The sequence below is a fragment of the Phoenix dactylifera genome, chromosome 8 (assembly GCF_051530095.1).
Source record: "Phoenix dactylifera cultivar Ajwa chromosome 8, Ajwa_hap1_PhDact_Kaust_v1.1, whole genome shotgun sequence".
Classification (NCBI taxonomy): Eukaryota; Viridiplantae; Streptophyta; class Magnoliopsida; order Arecales; family Arecaceae; genus Phoenix; species Phoenix dactylifera.
This window is the reverse complement of record NC_143197.1, coordinates 2,446,762-2,467,113: the sequence shown is the minus strand read 5'-3', so window position 1 is coordinate 2,467,113 and position 20,352 is coordinate 2,446,762. Positions and strand designations below refer to the sequence as shown.

Sequence of the window (20,352 nt, the reverse complement as noted above, 5' to 3'; positions counted from 1 at the left end):
TGTTTAGTTTACCGCGTGCAGCAAACTATCTTGCCCCTTTAAATTTTCAGATTTTCTTTTGAACTCTTACTAATAATCTTTCACTACTTAAGAAGAATCCCTTCTTCAACACTGTTAAAGCATATATTAAGTTGAATAATACTTCAATAGCATTTTACAACTCTGCATGAATACACGTGCACGCCACATATATTAGACAAGAAGAAACTAAGGGAAAAAGAAGAAATTAAGCACACGCCTTTCATAATCTAGAATACATCTTGCTAATAGTATGATGTCTTTCCACTACCTTACCGACTTGCTTGCATCCAAAATACACATGCATCCTTGATATTTGGTCCGGTATATGGATGCATTCTTGTCCTTCGAAATCATCTTAAGCTATGCTTGCAATTTACCTAACGCTGCATGGGCCCACCCCCTTTACCTCACCAAGGTAGATAGCACCCGCAGAGGTACCAGGGCCGGGCTTAGGTGGAATCATGGGCTGAGGGGCAGACTTTGTGGATCGGACGCTCGGGATAATGCCCGTTAACTTTCATCGGCACGAACAAAAACTTAAACAGAAAGATTTCACACAAAAACCCCTATGGCATCTAAATATTATGATATCTAACCGTTGCTTCATGGGAGCCTTAAAACCCTGCCCAGGGGAAAGGAGGTAGCAGAGCCGGTGTCAGAAAAGGAGAGAAGGAAGATGAGATTCCGCTCCGTCTTCAGGGCCTCTTTGGCCAATATCAAAACCAGCCGGTCGCGTTGCTTCCGGCGCTCCTTCTCCCGGCTCCAACCCCAGTCCGATAGGTCTCTTCCCGCATACCCCGCTGTTTCGTCTTTCTTGCATTATCCATTTGGATTGCTGAAATCTTTCTTTTGGAGTTCTTTCGCAGACCGTCCTTCGGCATCGCATTCGACATCGACGGCGTGATTCTTCGTGGCCGCACTCCCGTCGGCGGCTCTCCTCAGGCCCTCAGGAGGCTCTATCGCGACGATGGTAAAGAAACTGGCTCTCCTTCTCACTATTCTTTTCAAATCTCTACATGGTATTTCCTTGATTAGGGCTGGAGCCTGTGTTCGACCTTTTTTAAAGAAACCGAAGAACTCGATACTTCTTTCATCCCTTTTAGTCGTTATGATCTGTTATAAGATGCGGTTGCAATTTTTTGCTGTCAAGAACCATGTAGGTAGTTGTTCTCTATACGTTCTTTCATCTACCAATGAGCAGAACTTGCATTCCAAGAAGATTATGATATGTAGATATTGCGGGCCATTGGTCGTTTTTTTTTTTTTTTATTCAAGATTTTAAAAATTTTATATCCGACAAAGAGTTTATGGATTCTTATTGAGTGGAATTGATCAAAGACATGAGAATGAAAGAGGGGAAGATAATGGAACTCAAGGTAATATTCTAATATCGTTGTCAGCATATGCTCCAAACATCTTGGCCTTATGAACTAGGTTATTTGGTCTTGAAAGAAAAGGATTAAGCAATTTTAGATGGAAACAATGCTCTTCGTGATGTCTTGGGTTAGATATCATGATGGAAAATGCCAGCCCAATAATTTGAATGTTTTTTAATTTTTTAATTACAAACTCTCATAGGATCATCAATCATGACGAGAGCAAGAGCTGGATTATGGATAGATGGTTTATGTCCCTGGAAACCTTTCTTCTTGCCTTTCTCCTTTTCTTTTGAATTGTGTAGCAACAGGGAGATAAATGAGCAGTAATTGTTCCACCTGTCATGCCTTTTATCAATAATGAGATTTCGACCAAAGTAGTAGAATAGGTGCTTACTCTAATTCTAGTTTACATAACAATATGCTCCACGGAACCATTTGACCTTTCTTTTGCTTGTTGTCTTCGTCAATTTGCTTCATCAGATGACAGTCTGATACATTGTGAAGCGTATTAACCTCAGTATACGTTTAATGCATGCATCAACATCTTACAGACTATTTGTTTTGCTCTGCAGGCACCTTGAAGATTCCATTCTTGTTCTTAACTAATGGTGAGCTGGGTTTCTTTTCTTACTTTTTAATTGGTTCTGAGTTTTAATCATGGATTTGTTGTTAGCTGTTATTGGTATACATGCTAAGTTCTACCTGGGGAGCGACATGAATTTCTCATGGCTCTGCAAAATAAGAATCCAACTATCTGCCAGAACCAAATTAAGGGGGTGTCAAGGGGAACCTGAAAATAAGGTAGATGTGATCATTGATCGATAAAATCAAAGGTTTCACCTTCATGTCAAGATGCTCCACATGATAAATTCTTTGGACTTTTATTTCTTTTTTAAAGCATGATCATTCGCATAAATTCACATGATAATTTTTTAGATTCTGTCATTGAGTATTCCAGTATCAACAAGTGCTCATGCAAATGTCATTTTGGTGTAAATTCAAACATTGTAGACTTTTGCCAGGATTCTATATATTTGACCATCTTTTACTCAAATGAATCTATAGAAACTTCAAGGTGTTGCGTGATCCTCGTGCTTTTCTAACTTCTTCAAAAAGTATTTTCAATTTCACAACATTCAAACCTGATTCTTAGTTTAACAAGATTCTGTACAAAGTTTGACTATTATATTCTTTCATATAAATAGGAGGCGGTGTCCCTGAATCCAAACGGGCTTCTGAGTTAAGTCAACTTTTGGGAATTGAGATCTCACCTCAACAGGTATATATTTGTCTGCATGAAATGACTGAAACTGGTGCATGACTGAATACCTAGGTATTTTGGATGTAGCTATATCAGTTCAACATGTTATATGTGACATTTTTAATGTACATGATCCATGATTGACTGCATATCTGGTGATATATGGTACATCATGTGCAATGCTACTCTGAGTGGTAGCTGGTGGATCTTAATTTTAAATGTGTTTTGCCCTCTCTGTGATTGAACAAATATCATTGAAAGGAGATATCAGTGGCATCACCAAATTTCCTATACAAAAATAGTTGGGATCAGATTCTCAACTGCTTAAGAGTGTTTTCCTTAGCAATCTCTACTGCTAGGTTGTATCTATGGTATGATATAGAAAGCTAGCTAGCTCGTGTCTTCCCCAAATATGTATAGTATTAGAAGATTCCTTGTTACCTTTCTTTGTGCGGTCATTTTCCATTGCTAATATGCTGATGTTATCTGGATCATGAATTATTTATAAACCAGCACAAAAATAGTTTTTTGCAATTTTGCATAATGACAGCAGAAGATGATGCTTGAACTTTTGTGGGCTATTTTGTGCACAGTTGGTCATTGTTCTATGATGAACATGTAAATACCATGCATGGATGTACAACCTTGCATATTTACTTTTTTTTAATTAGATTCAGTTAAAACTTATCTACTGGATGCCCAACCTCAATGTCACTCTAACATTTTTCAGGGACAACTCAACTTTCTAGCATTTATACCTCACTGATTATTTTGCAAAGGCAAAGATGCATTACTCCTAACCGAGCCCAGAAAATCCAGATTAAGATAGTTGTAGCATATTACTACATGGGAACTTCATTGTCTTACACAAAATGAATGGAACATAATACTGCAGTAACCTTAATACAGTAAATGCTTATACTCTATGTGGTAGTGTATGTTAAAAATCCAGCCCAAAGCCACAGAACATTTGGAACATGGGGAGTAGAGGACATGTTGGAATGACATTCATTATTACAATGTTCTCAGAGGCCTCTAATCATGTTATATTATACATGACGGTATTTAGTAATAATTGTTTTTTAACTGATGTAACTGTTATCCTGTGATAATGACCTCTGTATAATGGGAGCAACAGAACTTGTTTTGTTGGAATAACATTCATTATTACAATGTTCTCAGAGGCCTCCAGTTATGTTATACTATTCATGACGGTGTTTAGTAATAATTGTTATTTAACTATTATCCTATGATAACAACCTCTGTATAATGGGAGTAACAGAACTTGTTTTACATTCTTCACTGTTTATCCTATTAAAATTATCCTCTTTGAACTTCAATTTGCTGTGCCATTTTTTTAAACATTTCATTTCTGCAAATCTTGAAATAATCAAGTAGCACTATTATTTTACCATATCTATATGTTGTATCCCCTTACAACAGCTAATACTGGCCTCCATTCTTGTTATAAGAGTAAATAACAGTTTTGGAGAGGATCCATTCTAAAGGGATTTTGGCATTATTAATCTGAGAAGGGGCTGGAAAATGAAAATCCTACATCAGATTGGCACAAAATTATTTATATGAGCTTCATGGCTACCAGCATATTAGCCAAGAACAAAGTTTACAGATCATAATCGAAGGATTAAAGAAAAATTATTACATCCCATTATGGTAACATAGACATGGAACAAAAATAATTTTCAAAGGACAAATGTGTGGATAGAAGCATTATTTTTGATCAGTTAAGCCACAGTGCTGTTTTTTCCAATTAAAAAAATATAGATTAAGCCTGTAAATTGTTTAGCTTGAATCAACATAGAACCGTGACTCCCAGACTTCAGCTGCTTTTTATCATTCTGTACTATCATTTGGCTCGAAAATCTTTTCCTCATGGTGGCATTGTAATGCAGGTTGTGCAGGGGCACTCACCTTTCAAGGAAGTGGTGAACCGGTATGCACATCCATTTACATAAATTACTAAATATCTGAGTTTTGGTTTCCATCTGCTGAAACTTTACCATCAAGAGCAACATGCAAGACCTTGGGTTAATTTTTTTTCTTCTTTCTGATGTGAGAATTTTGGCAGCAATATTTATTATCTTTTTATGGATTCTGAAGCCTTATGCCTTTTTGCTGTCACACTTGATTTTTTTTTAAAATTATCAATGAGGATGGAACATTTTCATTGTCATCTTAAGCCTTTGTTTCGGATTTTTGTTATCTACAGATACGAGAATGAGCTTATTGTTGCTGTTGGGAAAGGGGAACCTGCTGCAGTGATGTCAGAGTATGGTTTCAAGTGAGTCTGAAGCATGTGTGGGTTTATTTGGTTGTATACTGATGTACAAGGACTTAATATGCCCAATGATTGTATTAACATTACTTGGTGATAGTGTGTATAATGTATACTCTTTCTCACTATATTTGTTTTTGTATGCAGAAAAGTTCTTTCTATAGATGAATATGCATCTTACTTCAAAGACATTGATCCCCTATCTCAGTACAAAACTTGGAGAATAAAACAAACATATGATGAGAACAGCTCCATGGAATTGCATCCAAGATACGATGTTTATTCCGATAGAGTTAAAGCAGCATTTGTTGTTAGTGACCCTGTTGACTGGGGAAGGGACATTCAGGTAGTCTTCTTCTTCAGGTATCTGGGTGATATATAAAACCTTCATTTTTCTTCACACAATTATTTTTTTGTATTAGTCTTGGATGAGGAGAACTAGAATACAGATGGATCTGTTGACATTAATGAAGGACTCCAGAAATAGTCCTAGCCATTACTATTCTTATTCAGCTTTTGATTTCCCAGTTCTGGGATTTTTGTAGTGGTTTCACATGAATGCTGAATGAGACATTAAAAATGGCAGTCGAGCCATATTGTGAATATGATTGGAACTGGTTTTTCACTATGTGTCTGACTACTCTTTGCAGCGTCAGCGCTTGATGCACCATACTCTCCTTATCCATTATGTAGTTGCCTTTTCATCCCTTCCACAAGTTGATCCTCTTGGCACAATCTATGCTGTTTCTCTGTTTGCCATTAACATGTTTTTGTAGGATAATATTTAGGATAGGTAATAGTCAGGAACTTGAAATGAAAGCTTCACTAATATAGCATGTGGAAGTAAATTCTTTGCTGATGGCTACTAATCATGTTTACGATAGCTGAATTAGTGTTGCTTGCAATTTAAAGTCATGCCTGCATTGTAATGTTAGACAATTGAATGCCTTCAATTATTTGATTTTTACATACTGTTAAATCAGCTGCCAAATTAGGGTTTTGAAGTAAAAAAGGAGTGCCTGATTTTTCTGGAACTTCCCATGGATAGGGGCTGCCAAAGATACAATTTATTCATCTGGTGTTATCTTAATCTTGTAATTTTGATGCATGATGTTTTAGTTGAGTGTTTATTTTCACTAATGGTGGACTGTATGATTTCTTCTGAAATGGCTTGAGATGTTAAATGTATGGAATAGGTTCTTTGTGACATTTTAAGATATGGCGGTCTTCCTGGAAGAGATAAGGGGCATCAACCTCCAATATATTTTGCATCAGATGACCTTGAATACCAGGTAAGTCGAGGTTCAATGTATCCTATATCTCTTAAACTAATTTTGATCATTCATGTTAATATTAGCACAGGAATCCAACACACTTAGATTGATAGGTTCTATGCATAATTTATTGCTAAGTTTCTGCAAAGATTTTAAAGCTGCTAATTTTTATAATGATTTTAGGGCAGGCTGTATTTCCTGCCGAGCGTCTTGGAATGGGTGCTTTCAGGATAGCTTTGGAAGGCATCTTCAACAGGTAAGTCAAAAACTATCACTCATATTACTTATCATGAAAATTGTGCAGGACCCTTATATTGATATGAATATGCAGTGTCAGCAGTAGTCCTCTGGAGTACACATCTTTTGGGAAACCAAATCCATTTGTATTCAAGAATGCTGAAGTTATTCTGACACAACTTGTGTCAGATATATACCATATTCAGGACAATATGGATGGAGGAACAGGACATGAATTCAGTACCCTTTATATGATTGGTGATAATCCAAAAGTTGACACTAATGGTGCCATGAAGGTTTGTCCCTGTAAAGCTCAAGTCTATCTTTACACAGGCTTCATCTTAAGGACTCTAGCGGACATATGCTAAACATTGTGTAGTTTATATTTGTGTGAATATGAACTTTAGACATTGTGTGAGCTTTAGAACTTCCACTATCATCAGGTCTCCACAACAATTTGTTAGTAGCAAATTTATTGACTTTCAAGGGATTCCACCCACTACCATCATAGCTGCCAGTCTACTGCCATGACTCACATGACAAGGGGCCATCCTTGCCATCACAGCTGATGCCACTATTACCAACTGCCTTCAGAAATTATGCCATCCACAGTCACCAACTTGATCAGATGACTGCCACTGATTTTCAACCCATGTAATCTGCAATGACCTCCAGATTTAGCTTCTGCATACGCTTCTTCCTATTCAAAAAGCCACAAAGCCTTGCTGGAATCAGGAACTCCTGTGCAATCGTAGCTAAACTATCCAGTCAGATCTTATTGCTATGTATCCATTATTTATTATGTAAAAATCAGTAGGCATGATTCAGATTAAGTTAATGCCTAGAAGAGACTACAAATAATGGAATAATGAGATCAACATTTTAACATGTAATATCTGCTAGTTATAATGCATTTCCTGAGGCAACTTCTAATACATTTGATTGCCAATTGTCAACCATTGTTTTGACATTTAAAACGGTCATAATTTCATTCACTTTTAGTGGCACTCTGCATAAATCCGGTCAATTTTAGAGAGAGAAACATGTGCGAACAGGAAAGAATGGGGGGCCATATAACTCCACAAAATTCTTAAAAGTATCTGTTTCACTGATGAACAGGATTATGAGCATCCATCAAATGCTCCTTTCCACTAATTGGTTGCATATGATGGGCAAGTCAGTGTAACCTACTTCCACTGTTTGCTTACAGGCAGGACACCCTTGGTTTTCTATTCTTACGAGGACTGGAGTTTTCAGGGGAAAAGATAATGACAGCCAGTTTCCAGCAGACCTGGTAGGGCCCCATTTATTTCTCATGCATGTCTGTTCCCCTCTTTGCATATTTTAAGAATATATATTGATCCGTAGAAATTGTTATAAGCTCAAGATTGACTGAAGGTTACTGAATGTTATGCTATAGAAATTGTGCTATGGGACAGTATTCATACTCTTTTCCTATAGTTCTATCTTCACTTTTAGAGTTTTTCCTTATGGCATGTCGTACTTCATGTATTCAAGGCACGGCTTCTCTTGTCCAAAGATGCCTTGGCTGAGAATTTGGCCCCAATTCGGAGGGTGGTTGTCAGGTTGAGGACCGGGCATGAAACTATCTCAACCCTTTAAGCCAATTTATGGGATAAGAGTTTTCCATTTTTTTATGTTTTAGGCATATTCTTACATTAATAATTGAATATTGAATTATTGGTTTATTGTTTATCCCTTACCTCATTTACAGTCTCAGTCTAGTTCGCTGCTTTTATTATCTGATTATGACCTCCAGACTTAATAATATTGCAAGATTTGAATACTACTTTTTGGTTGCCAATGATATTTTCACTATTTGATTATATTTTGAAAAAATGTTTTAATCTTGCCCCTGCCTTAATCTTTCCATCTTCTTCATAATACAGAGTTGATGCACATAGATCATTAGGTTGAAATGGTTTGCTTTTCGCTGTTGTTGCAGGTAGTTGATACTGTTGAAGAAGCTGTTGACTATATTTTGAAAAAGGAGCATGCATGATTTGTACTGTTTTTGGGTTTGCCATTTTTGATTACCAAGTTATCAATAATGTTCAAGAGATTGGGTGGTCGATTATTTTAGCAGATGAGATGAGTTCCGAAAAGTGTAATGCTAAATGGAGACACAAACTCATAATCTCATGCCTTATTGTAACATGCAAGCGGACAACTTCAAACGGAAGTCCAACTCCGGAGGTGTTGTGGAAAATTTTTTTTCCCACAATCACATATGCCCTGTTGGCAGGCCAGTTTGGATGCTAAAATATTTAAACTTGTTAACATCGTGATAACCTCCGAAACCAATAAACCATTTTTTAAAAATTTGTAATAAAGATGAATCGGTAGTTTCAATTTATTCTTTGTGCCATGCAGTGCATGGGTTATTTTTCTTGGATATCAGGAACAAAATGATCCTTTTCTGATTTGGATTATTTGTAATGACACCATTGCTCTTGTGGAGTAGCAACGTGCAGTAACCTGGCATTACTCAAACACTTGATTGCAAGCTTGCAAGACTCGTCAGAGTATTTTCATTTGTAATGACACCATTGCTCTTGTGGTTGTATTTATGTTAGGATGATACTATCATCCGTTTCACTGGGGAAAAAAATTAAAGAGGTTCTCGGGGCTTCAGCTAACGGTTGGTTTTCCTTGGATAATGCTCTGGGGTTGTGTTTCGCTTTATACGCGCGCATTCGCAACTAGCTGGTTTGTCACGCGCTGATTTTTGGTTTTTTTGGCACGCGCCCGTAAGGGAAAAAAAAACAAGATAAAAAGTTGTCGAAGATAAGGCATCGCCCGCCCCATCCGCTCCCCTTGTCCCAATCAGCCTCGAACATCTCCGCCCATGGAGGCCTCCCTCCGCTCCTTCCCCTCCTCCAAGCCGCCGACCCTCCGCCCCCTAACCCTAACCAAATCTCGAGGCCTCTCCTTTAACGTCCCCAACCCCTCCTCCCGGCGCCTGCCGCGCATTGCAACGATCCGCGCCGCCATCAGCCGGACCAAGAAGGAGGAGACGGTGGCGACGGTCAAGAAACAGCTCGAGAACTGCTACCTCGTCGCTGGGATCCGCTACAAGGGCTTCACGGTGAAGCAGTTCCAGGACCTCCGCGACACCCTGCCGGACTCCGTCACGCTGCTGGTCGCCAAGAACACGCTGGTCGGCAAGGCCGTCGAGGGCACGCCGTGGGAGGCGCTGAAGCCCTGCATGAAGGGAATGAACGCCTGGCTCTTCGTGCACACCGAGGAGATCCCTCAGGTCCTCAAGCCCTACCGCAGCTTCCAGAGGGCGCGCAAGCTCGACGACAACGACTTCGCGGGCGCAGTGTTCGAGGGGAAGTTTTACGGACCCGACGAGTTCAAGTCGCTCGAGACAATGCCCAGCCGAGCCGAGATCTATGCGAAGCTTCTTGGTTCGCTGCAGAGCCCTGCGATCTCGCTCGTCAGCACTCTGCAAGCCCCGGCCAGGGACGTCGTGCTCGTCCTCAAGGCTTATGTCAAGAAGCTGGAGGAAGGGAGTGGCGCTGCCGCACAATAGCCTTTGTCTCCGTAGTTTTCCCGGCGATGACCTGTTTGTACTCCTTTCCTCTTACTCTGTTCTCGATTACGTTTATGTCAAGTCCTCTTTTTGGCTTTTGATTATTTGGTTTGGACTTGGAAAAAAATATGTACATTTTTTTGCACTTGCAATCGGATGCCCTTTTCGTATAGGTTGCTTCTGTTCTTCAAATTTTAATATATATATATATATATATATATATATATATATATATATATATATATATATATATATATATATATGTATGTATGTATGTAACCTTAGATGCATTCTGATTCGATTTTTGGTAGGAAGTAGAGGGTAAACAATAATAAGAAGCTCCTTTGCACAACATATTGGTGCTTTCTTGAGATTGTGAATAAAACTATAGAGAACACTGGTTAAAATAGTATATCAATCTCTTCTGATATTTTTATTAGAACCTAGATGACGGACAGGTGAGTCAAATGGGTTGGCCATGTGCAGCAAAACAACAACAGCCTACCACTCTGAATAAAGGGGATGGTATTAGGATTAATGTATATTGGTAGAGGTGAGGGAAGTCTAGATTTCATGAATGAAATTGTCAAATTTTCATAGCCATTGCATGAGATATCAAGGAATTCATAACATGTAAAAACACTAATGCACTGAATTATACATTCGGCTATGGCTACTTTTTATTTGATAGTGACAGCAGTAGAATAAGGCAAGGAGGAAGAAGAAGGTTCTGTAGCTTTTGGGAACACGTGAGTATTTTAGGACATGATGGCTGACATCATGGATTTCTCACTGTTTTTCCCTTTCCTCACTTTCACAAGCAAACATCTCTGAAGAACATCATTCTGAAATTTTGTTTGCTTGGTAGGATTGAAGTAAAGCCGTGTGATTTAGGAAGCAAATGTCTCCAAATGCTGTGTGAGAGCTAAAAATAGATGCAGCCAAGGAGGCAGACATGGGGCATTCTGCGGAGGGAAATGGCGAAAAGTGCTGATAACCTGTGTGAATCATGGAACCGACGTTGTAGCTCGGGATTACCAAGTCCATTGATTCAACGGGGAGCAAAAGTATTGCAATTCACAAAGTAGAAAATTTTAGCCAAGAATCAGTCCTCAGCAAAAAAGACTTGTGAGTTTTGGATGATGACAACTCGGGGATCTACTAATGAGGTCGTCTCTTATCCCTTGTCAGTGCTTGAATCCGTCGGTCCATGTGAGTGATTGGTCATGAGCAGATGCTGTCTGGAGATGACTTGGTTTAAGAGTATTAAGATTGATAGATATTTTTATTTTTGCATGGAACGGAAGTTACCAAGAACATTTTTGATCCATGGTCCGTGGGAAAATTTGTTCGAGGGAACACTAAAAGAATCCACACCTCTAACAACCCTAGCTCTTTTCCTACTTTTTGTTGTGGGTGTCCAAGAGAAGAGGATAGGCAGAAGATTTCTTGCAAATATTCTTTACTATGTTCTAGTGCCTGATGGTGGGAGAAACAAATGAACTTTTGAAGGCAATTCCAAGACGGGATTCACATTGAATCAGTATAAGTCAAGCTGATATGATAATTCACCACTCTTATTTTTTTCCCTGCGTATTGAACATGATGATCGGATTTCTACCGGAAATTTGTTCAATTCTTTTATATCGCTCTATGCCCTCTTATCATTACAATTAAGAATGATATTGACGACTTTGTAGGTTTAAATGTATGAAGTAAGCGCACCAAGGAGAAATATTTTTTTCTTTTTTTTGTGGATGGAAATTGCACTACCAGGCGGCATATAACAAGAGCACTACCAGTCGGCATCAGAGCCACTTCATAAGGAGCTGATTGAACTGCGAGCTAATTACAGAACAAAGGAGGGCAGGCACAAATTTATATTGGGAACTAAGATCGTCTGAGCACCTCTACCATAAAGAAAAAAGCATCTGAGTGTTGAGTTTGCCATTCAATTGTATGCTAAAGATGTCATATTCATAGCATATTTAGTGCACTACTACAAGACTATACGGCTTTCAATTTCAAAACAAACACTTGATCAATCCTTCTCAACCTAATTGCGAGTTTGCTGTCATTGGGTACGCAAAGATGTCTCTCATCTGCAAAAACTATCCAAACTATAGATTGTTGCACTGATTCATACCATTTGATATGGGGCATACCATATTATACTGAGTGGAAACTTATATAAAACTCAAGTTCGGATTGGTACAAGCTTAGTACCATTCCATACCGTTCTGTATTAAAGCGTACCGAGATGTACAAAGTACGCACTGATCTATATCGAGACGTATGGATCTGTACCAAGATGTACCGAAATAAAAGAAATTGAGCAAAATGGCTTAATGGGTTGTTTCTATATGAGATGCGTATCACACAGTATCAATCTGGTAAGATATCAGTATGATATTTGGTACCGAGATTACGAACGTTGATCCGAACAACAATAGAAATTTCTGGTTTCTATCATCTTCAAATCCCTAGGAGGAAAACTGACATGCTAAGAAATAATTTTCCAACATGTGTTTTTGAAATAGGTAAATTTTGGTAGATAGACCACTCAAGTTTAAATACCACTGGATAAACCAAGCAGAATGAATGTTACGAAATGAATCCTTCTTCTGCGGCAGGAACCAAAAACGCTAGCAGCCTCTGAATTCGTTGGTCCCAATGGAAATCTAAGGGTCGAGCTAGATTGATCAGGATAACCAGTATAACCCTAACCTCTGTGAGAAAAAAATGAGAGCAAGGGAAACACCAAATTTCTGCAGGTAGATGAACAATTAGGCCAGAGATCTTGGACCCGTTAAGCCAATCGATGGAACCCAAAAATGTAAGCGTAAACTTCTCCATGATCACGACGACAGCAAAATTTGCACAAAATAATTTTTGAAGCACATATACAGAATAAAATATATGGTCACCCATTATCACATATGGAAAAATGAGCTCATGGCAGGATTAGCTGTTGTTATTCGTTAATAACAAAAGCCTTGCTTTGATAACTCATTAACAGTGATAATAAAAAAAAAGATATGGTTTGGCAGATCAAGCAATACAATGGAACTCAGGCCGTAGGAATTTCATAGCTCAATCAGCAAGCGGAGATATCTTTATCCAACTATTTACAGTTCTAGACACGGTCGCGCCAAGATACCAAGCCCGTTGAGAGGTTCTTATATCCCTCGAATTACGGTCCGATCCAATTGAACCCCACTAAACCTCCCATTCTCTCGTTCGCCCCACGAATCCCCCTCCTCTCCGCTTACCGGCCCCGCCGCCGGCTCCAATTCCCTCACAATGACTTCCCTGCGCTCCGCTATAACCTCCTCCCTGCCGTCGATCCGGGCGGCCGTCAGCCGATCGAAGCGGGAAGTGGTTCGGCGGGAGCTGGAGAACTGCCACCTGGTTGCCGGGATCTGGTGCCACGGCCTCACGGTGAAGCAGCTTCAGGCCATCCGCGGCGCCCTCCCGGAGACCACGAAGCTGGTGGTGGCGAAGAACTCCATCGTCGAGAAGGCCATCGAGGGCACCAAGTGGGAGCCCCTCAAGGCCTGCATCAAGGGCATGAACGCCTGGCTCTTCGTCCACTCCGACGAGATCCCCCCCGCCCTCAAGCCCTACCGCAACTTCCAGAAGGAGTGGAAGCTCGTCCTCAACGACTTCACCGGCGCCGTCTTCGAGGGCCGGCTCTACGGGCCCGACGACTTCCAGGCCCTCGAGACGATGCCCACCCGGATGGAGTCGTACGCTTACCTCCTCGGCTGCCTCCAGACCCCGGCGATCACGCTGGTCAGCACGCTGCAGTCGCCGGAGAGGGATGCCGAGAAGCCCGAGGGAGAGGGCGAGGCTGCTCCAGCCACCGCCGCCTCCGCTCTTGCCGATTAATAGCAGATGTAAGTTTGGTGCTCTTCTTTTCTCTTTCTTTCTTTCTTTCTTTCTCTAGCGGTTCCTGCGTGCGGCATCATAAGATTTTTGTCACTTGATCTTTTTGCTTTAAAAAAATTGCTTCTTTCGTGTTTCCTGTATTGATTTTAAGAGCCTGTTTCTTCCCCCCTCCTTTTTTTTATTATGATTTTGCTTCTGCTATTATAGGAATCCTAGCATTTAGGCAGCAGTGCTTGTGCTATTCACCATTCAGGGTTATTGGGTGCATATCCTTCTTCAGTGTAGGTTGTTGCTGTACCGTAAGGGATTATTCGGCGGTAATTATTTGGCTAGGATGCAATGTCTCACTCTTGTACCTTAAATCTCCCATTTTATAATTAACTATGCTCTTTTAATGAGATTGGCATTTGTAGCTGTTTAAAAATTATGTATCCTTGAACTTGCTACATTACTTGGAATCTTAACCCTAGTATTCTTCCTTATGACTCCAATGTAAGAAAAGAAATAAAGACAGGAAGATATAGACGCCATGAGAAGCCTGAATTTTTTTTCGAGCCCTCTGTCGTGGATATGGGTTCTTAAACCCACTAAACTTTGTAAAGAAGTATAGAAACTTGAGAAAATGAGGATCTTCTATGGGACACCAGAGGTGCCAGCAGACCTGTTTATTTGCATGGTTCATTGATGCCATGACAGATTCACCTCTAAGGATCCGTGAAGGAAAGATCAATATTTACGGTGATTCTTAGATTGATATTCTGTTGTTTTTGTTTTTCTGCCTTCATTTAGCTTATTTTGTGGATAAGTTGCATGGATAAGTACCTTCAATAAGGTACTCATCATTTATGTCATCTTGACAGTTTGATTATAACAATGCTGGATTTAAGAGTCCTCACATAAAATTATACTGTAAACTCTAGATGAATTTACAAGAGAGATTAGAAACATTCTAAGGGATTCAACAACCCTAAAGAGACCTAGATACATCTAGATTTTTCCCAATGCAACATCGAATTCTAGTCACGCTCTAATAATAAGATGACTGTCATGTACATCCGGAAGTTCCCTTGGTAAAAATCATAAATATAGTGCCTTTGAAGACTTCATTTGCTGTTATTCTGCAATGGAAGTATTGTTTGAGAAATTCAAGTCCTTGAGGATGAGCCTTGGCACAATTGCTTCATTGTAACTTGGAGGTCATGAGTTCGAAACAAGAAAATAGTCTCTCCACATGCAGGATTAGAACTGCAAACATCTGACCCTCCTCGGACTCTGCAATGGTAGGAGTTTTGTGCAATGGGTCACCCTTCGATAAATTCAAGTCTTTGTTTAGGGGTTTGAAATTCAGAGTAATGCCCACTCAAATTAGAAAAAGTTTAGTTAATAGAATAAGGAATTAATCTTTCAACTATATGAATTGCTTGGACATATTTTCTTGGTACTCTGAGACTCTCTTTGCTTCTGTCTTCACATTTGAATGTATTTCCTTTTTTACTTTTTGTTATACCTATCACTGTCTCATTGTCAATCCTTCCATCTAGTGTTTCTCGTTATGATCTCTGCATCATCCTTTGATGGTTGAGAGTTTGAGTAGGATACCTTTGAGCTCAAGAAAATAATCATCTTGTCACCTTAACCAAGGGACTTGAATTCATGCTTTCTCTCCTCCTTTCTCATTTTCTTGATTTATAATTGCCTTCTGTGTGGCTTCTAAAAGCAATTGTTTGTCCCCAATTCATATTGGATTTATGTATTTTCTTTTCGACCCCTTTGTGTGTGTATATTCCCCATATCTGTCTATGCTAAGTTTTGCCAAATCTTTGCTACCAGTTAGCCTTCCTATATTTCTCTCGCAAAAGTTCTATTTTGAGTGATCCTATCCAGAAAAGTTCTAATTGCCTGGTGATCTTTTCCAAATATGGGTCTCAGTATACATGGTTTACTGTGTGACCCAGAAATGAGCTTTATTTTGCTGCATGTGCCTCGAGTGCTAATCTATCATCTCTAAAGCAGTGTCCAATATATTCTTAGGTATTTTGCCTTTTATTATTACATCAAAAAATATTATTTTATAGCATCGTTGCCTTGATTCAAACTAGGGTTCGCCTACTAACCTAAAAACAGAAAACAATGTCAGCTATATTATTGGCTACCAAGTGTCCCTTAAGCTCCTGCAGTCTAGAAGAAATAAGTGCTCCTTTCGCTCTTGTAGATATGCTTCAGCATTGAGATTAACTTGTGGATCAAAAAACTCTGGAGGAAAATACCCATGTGGAGGGGATGTTTTGGCTTGTTTCATATATCACTGTTTCTGGGTGTGGCCATATGCTGAATTTGCATGCTAAGAGAGGCTGAATGTTACGTTGCTGGTTGTGAAGTAATATGAATGTATGGATGTAGGATATCATATCATTGATACCAGACTGGTTCCTGTAGTTGATGTTTTTTTCTCAAAAATATCAGTTTGTTGTGTAATCAGTCCAAACACTTTTTTGGGCTTGGTACAGTCTCAAGAAGGTTTCAAATGGATAGGTATTACCAGAGGACAGCAATGGCTAAATGTTCTCAATGATTGAGGCATCTTGCTTGAATAGCTGCAAGATTTCTCCCATGTGCTCTTAAAACTCTGATAAGATTCAGTAGATGAAATCCAGTTGTCTGTAGCATTTATCTGAAACCCAGTCTACAAGTTTAATGACATAATATTAAATCAAAAATGTTATATCCTAGTTCATATTTATATTGCCTTTGCTCGATAAAGTATTTTTTAACACATCCATTTGTGCATGCGAGCGCAGGTGTGCACATATTTCTGACAGGATTCATATTTTATTCGAGTATTTTTATATAATTTTATTTTCTGTTTTTTTTCTTCTTTTTCAGTGGAGAAGACGGGCAAGCCCATTTCTTAATATAACTATCATGTAATTCATCCTCGTAACTACCAGTCTAGAGAGATTTCAAGTCATTCTGAGCACAGAAGTTCAAGTAAATGAGAATTTGGCATTTTTGCTGTCGCTAGGATCTTGCAGCACAAATGTTTCTGGAGATCCTGGAGATAAGTATCCAAAAGTATTATTTTATATATTCCTTGTTTATTTTAATTTGCCTTGTATGCACAAACAGGAATTTTCACCCTGCTTCTTCAGAGCTCCAGCTCAACCGATAACCAAATTCCCAAAAACGGTGGTCACGACCCATGAAAGTTGCCTTCTGTGTACAGAATGCCCAAACCCTTACAAATGCAATGAGTTTGGATGGCAGAAGGAAGTGATAAACTATACAATTAAGGATACCAGCCACTGGAAGTTTAAAAAAATACGGTAAATGACATGGGGTGGATCCTTGTATTTTCAAACACAAATAACAAGCAGAAATATTGTTCTTTAAAAAGCCAAATATCTTATAACAAAAGTAATTAATTGAAAAGAAAAAAAAAAGACTAAGCATGTATCTTTGTGGGCATACAGGTTACAAGGTTCTAGTAGGGCTGAGATTTGATGACTAGTTTGGGTTTTGGGTGACAATGCGCTTGAATATACAAGTTGAAGTATTTCTTATAATTTCTCTGCCATTACAATGGGAACTCTTTGGGGGATTATTTTGTATAAATCTTTAATCCATTCCCCTCTTTGCATAACTTCACTTCTCCCCATTCTATCTGTGCAGCGACTTTGTTTACTCTAATTTGTTTATCGACATGATTATTACTTATTAGGGTTTGTTTTGAGAACTGAAGTTCCCAATACTTTGAAACCACATATCATCTGCATTCATTATACTTCTTGTACCATCTCTAACCGCTTATCCTATATTCTTGCTCTTTTGATATATTTTTGGTAATGATGAAGGTGAGCATGCCCCCCATCTGTCTTCCAGAATTTTTTTCTTCTTGTTTCCCGTAACTGATGTTTGCATGTTAATCCAAATGTGCATGTTATTCGGACAGAGATATAACATGGTTTCCTCTGTTCCGCGAGGGGCTCGGCTTGTCACCGTGGGGATGGGTATTGGGTAGCGTGTGATGATTAGCCCGTCCTGATCTAAGAGAATTTTTTGAGTCCAGCAATCCCTATCCATCTTTACCTATTCCACTATCTATTTCATGTGGGATTTATGCATTGCCTTCAGTACTTGTAGACCATAATCAGTTAAAAACCACCAAGTACAGAGAATGATACTCGAGTTTTCTCTTGGGTTGAATTCAAGTGGTCTGGTTTCTTAGCCAAGCCCAAAATTAGAACAAGAAAGGCCCTGACTTAAGTCATCCATTGTTAATGCTGGCGGAAGTTTTCGCCATACATGAATGGTACTAGGTGGCTTGCACTCTTGTTGATTGCAATTATCTCATCCGCATCGCGTGCCCAGCTGAGGTGTTTCTTTTTTTATTTATAACAGCGGCCCACGTCTCCAGCGCGGACTCGTGATCATCCCAGATAAAGCCCTTTGAATGATGAGCAGCAAATGAGACAATACAGTCAGCAGTACAGTTTGCTTTTCGGTAAATATATGTGGCCAGATAGAAGTCGTCCGCGAATGTCGTGAAATAGCAGCCACCCTTCAGTCACACATATAAAGGGCACTTTAGTGGGAAAGGTGTACTTGTCCGCCCATTTCTAGACACGTGGTGCAAGGTGCAACACTACTAGATGGAGAACAACACGAGAAAGGGTCAGGTTCTGGGACCGTCTGGCCTTAGAACGGTGACGTGCTAACCAACGGAACCTTTAGATAATGTCCTCAACTGCCAATTTATTTCCCAACAAAAGAAGCATCGCCATAATTTGCTGTCTCAACCACCCCGAGCACATCCCATGCGTAACTAGATCATCCTTCCTCAAGGTAACCGGAACCTGTGGCTGGGACCGACTTAGATCATGGCAGCCAAACTCAGCATGGTAATGGAAGAACGGAGAAGACCTGTTTCTCTCATCTTAGAACCGCACGAGCTCGTTGATTGAAGACCAGAAAAATAATAGTGAGATGAAAAGAGATCCCACGAAATCCACACGCACAGACAAAGAGTAAGATGCAAAGCACTGAAGCACGGGCTCTCTACCACAACATAGGAAGGAATAAAAACACGGAGAGAAATGTCCAGGCAATGGAATCCGATGACATGGCCATGTCCCCTCTCAGCCTATCGTTATCCTTTGTGCCATCATTAGCTTTTCCACATAACATGTGAGGCATGCCATATAACAGCCCACAGTCTCCAACTATCCGAGGTTTTCAGGCCTTCATGCCACAAATAACCTAATTGAAACCTAGGATTTGACATGTTGTTGGATTTGGTTTTAGTTTAACTATATAATTGTCACTTTAGTGTAGTCATCAGAGGTTGGTAAATTGTGTTGGCATAACTCCTTCTTGAACCATTGAGCTACCAAATTGTCAGGGAAGGATGCTGGCATTGGTAGGCCATCCAAAACTGATAAGGCTATCACAAAGCTGAACTTTTAGAGGGTATTTGTTGGAGGGACAATTGCATGGGATAAGCATAGAGATAAGAGGCAGTTATTGTATATTGAGCTTCCTTCCTGATAGGTTCGATTTATACCGCAAAGATCGAATTGCCTTTTCATCTTTTTGAGTGTTTATAAAGTGGATAAATGCCAAATGGTAATAAAAAAAACTAGGAGCAAGCCGATTCCACAATATAAATCTAGTTCATTATTTGATGAATAAAATTATAACATGTGGGCCCACTTATACCTCCACATGGTTTAAGCTCATTCTTTGGACCTTTTTGGTGTTTGGTAGGGACATTCCGCCCGTTTAAATGATATCCCTCACTTATTTAGTTATTTCATAACCAAAAATCCTCTCAGACTTACATGTGATGAGGTTGATTGTTCTACTTCAGATAACTTCCAAATTGTTCATCGATGATGCTTGCCCCCTCATGAAACTTTTGCTTATGCGGTGTCATTGCCCATGGAGGTGGTCTCTCGACTCTCGTTACTAATGTGGATTATTAGTTGCTAAGTTGATTTCACGATCGGGTTCTATCTATTTTTGTTGACATCATCACTTGCATCGGTAAAGATAACATATAAGTATACTAGAAACCGGTCATCATCTTCTAAGACTTCCAGCTATATGAAAGGATGGTAGGTTGTATGATGCATCCAATAACATGTAGAATCCTTGATTATAATTATGAATGCACTACTCTGAGGGAGACTCAGTTTTATTTATTTATTTATTTGTGCTGGAGAAGGTTCTCGGTTTGAAACTTGAATTTTGTCCAAAATTCCGACCGGATTGTCGTAGTGGTCCCTCCAGCTCGAGGTATTTTGTTTTGCCTAGGATGGATGCATAGGCTTGAATAGAATTGCATGCCATGGCTGCATGCGGTGATGGATAACATGACATCATCATGATCAAGTGTGCACCAGTGGATGGCCTTTAGCTCCCCTGTACAAGCGCGA

The 20,352-nt window shown here is 39.5% G+C and overlaps 3 protein-coding genes across 6 annotated transcripts; all 3 read left to right on the top strand.

The window, feature by feature from the left end:
* The first annotated feature begins 589 nt into the window (after positions 1 to 589).
* On the top strand, positions 590 to 8,841 carry LOC103711068 (hydrolase family protein / HAD-superfamily protein). 2 transcript variants are annotated; one of them, XM_088702356.2, is made up of 13 exons: positions 603 to 801; positions 888 to 991; positions 1,973 to 2,008; positions 2,606 to 2,679; positions 4,575 to 4,615; positions 4,892 to 4,963; positions 5,105 to 5,303; positions 6,154 to 6,249; positions 6,420 to 6,487; positions 6,563 to 6,764; positions 7,679 to 7,762; positions 7,987 to 8,054; positions 8,435 to 8,646. In XM_088702356.2, the coding sequence occupies exons 1-13, from the start codon at positions 698 to 700 to the stop codon at positions 8,436 to 8,438; spliced, it is 1,152 nt and encodes a 383-aa protein (XP_088558482.1). In that variant the 5' UTR covers positions 603 to 697; the 3' UTR covers positions 8,439 to 8,646. The 2 variants fall into 2 exon arrangements, with proteins under 2 accessions (XP_038980181.2, XP_088558482.1); XM_039124253.3 differs by lacking the exon at positions 7,987 to 8,054 and having other exon boundaries at positions 590 to 801; positions 8,435 to 8,841.
* A 322-nt stretch (positions 8,842 to 9,163) lies between these two features.
* On the top strand, positions 9,164 to 12,084 carry LOC103709073 (large ribosomal subunit protein uL10c). 2 transcript variants are annotated; one of them, XM_008794260.5, is made up of 2 exons: positions 9,164 to 10,060; positions 11,728 to 12,084. In XM_008794260.5, the coding sequence occupies exon 1, from the start codon at positions 9,338 to 9,340 to the stop codon at positions 10,025 to 10,027; it is 690 nt and encodes a 229-aa protein (XP_008792482.1). In that variant the 5' UTR covers positions 9,164 to 9,337; the 3' UTR covers positions 10,028 to 10,060; positions 11,728 to 12,084. The 2 variants fall into 2 exon arrangements, with proteins under 2 accessions (XP_008792482.1, XP_088558483.1); XM_088702357.2 differs by lacking the exon at positions 11,728 to 12,084 and adding an exon at positions 10,896 to 11,654 and having other exon boundaries at positions 9,222 to 10,060.
* A 1,137-nt stretch (positions 12,085 to 13,221) lies between these two features.
* Positions 13,222 to 17,311, top strand: LOC103709081 (large ribosomal subunit protein uL10c-like). 2 transcript variants are annotated; one of them, XM_008794278.6, is made up of 2 exons: positions 13,222 to 13,926; positions 14,126 to 14,263. In XM_008794278.6, the coding sequence occupies exon 1, from the start codon at positions 13,331 to 13,333 to the stop codon at positions 13,916 to 13,918; it is 588 nt and encodes a 195-aa protein (XP_008792500.1). In that variant the 5' UTR covers positions 13,222 to 13,330; the 3' UTR covers positions 13,919 to 13,926; positions 14,126 to 14,263. The 2 variants fall into 2 exon arrangements, with proteins under 2 accessions (XP_008792500.1, XP_008792494.1); XM_008794272.6 differs by lacking the exon at positions 14,126 to 14,263 and adding an exon at positions 16,802 to 17,311 and having other exon boundaries at positions 13,225 to 13,926.
* The last annotated feature ends 3,041 nt before the right edge of the window (positions 17,312 to 20,352 follow it).

Bases quoted from the DNA above. Each gene is read 5' to 3' on its own strand.
- LOC103711068 (XM_088702356.2), top strand. From the start codon at position 698: ATGAGATTCCGCTCCGTCTTCAGGGCCTCTTTGGCCAATATCAAAACC. The intron at 2,009-2,605 runs GTGAGCTGGGTT...TCATATAAATAG, and splicing joins ATTCTTGTTCTTAACTAATG to GAGGCGGTGTCCCTGAATCC. The intron at 6,250-6,419 runs GTAAGTCGAGGT...ATTTTAGGGCAG, and splicing joins CAGATGACCTTGAATACCAG to GCTGTATTTCCTGCCGAGCG.
- LOC103709073 (XM_008794260.5), top strand. From the start codon at position 9,338: ATGGAGGCCTCCCTCCGCTCCTTCCCCTCCTCCAAGCCGCCGACCCTC.
- LOC103709081 (XM_008794272.6), top strand. From the start codon at position 13,331: ATGACTTCCCTGCGCTCCGCTATAACCTCCTCCCTGCCGTCGATCCGG.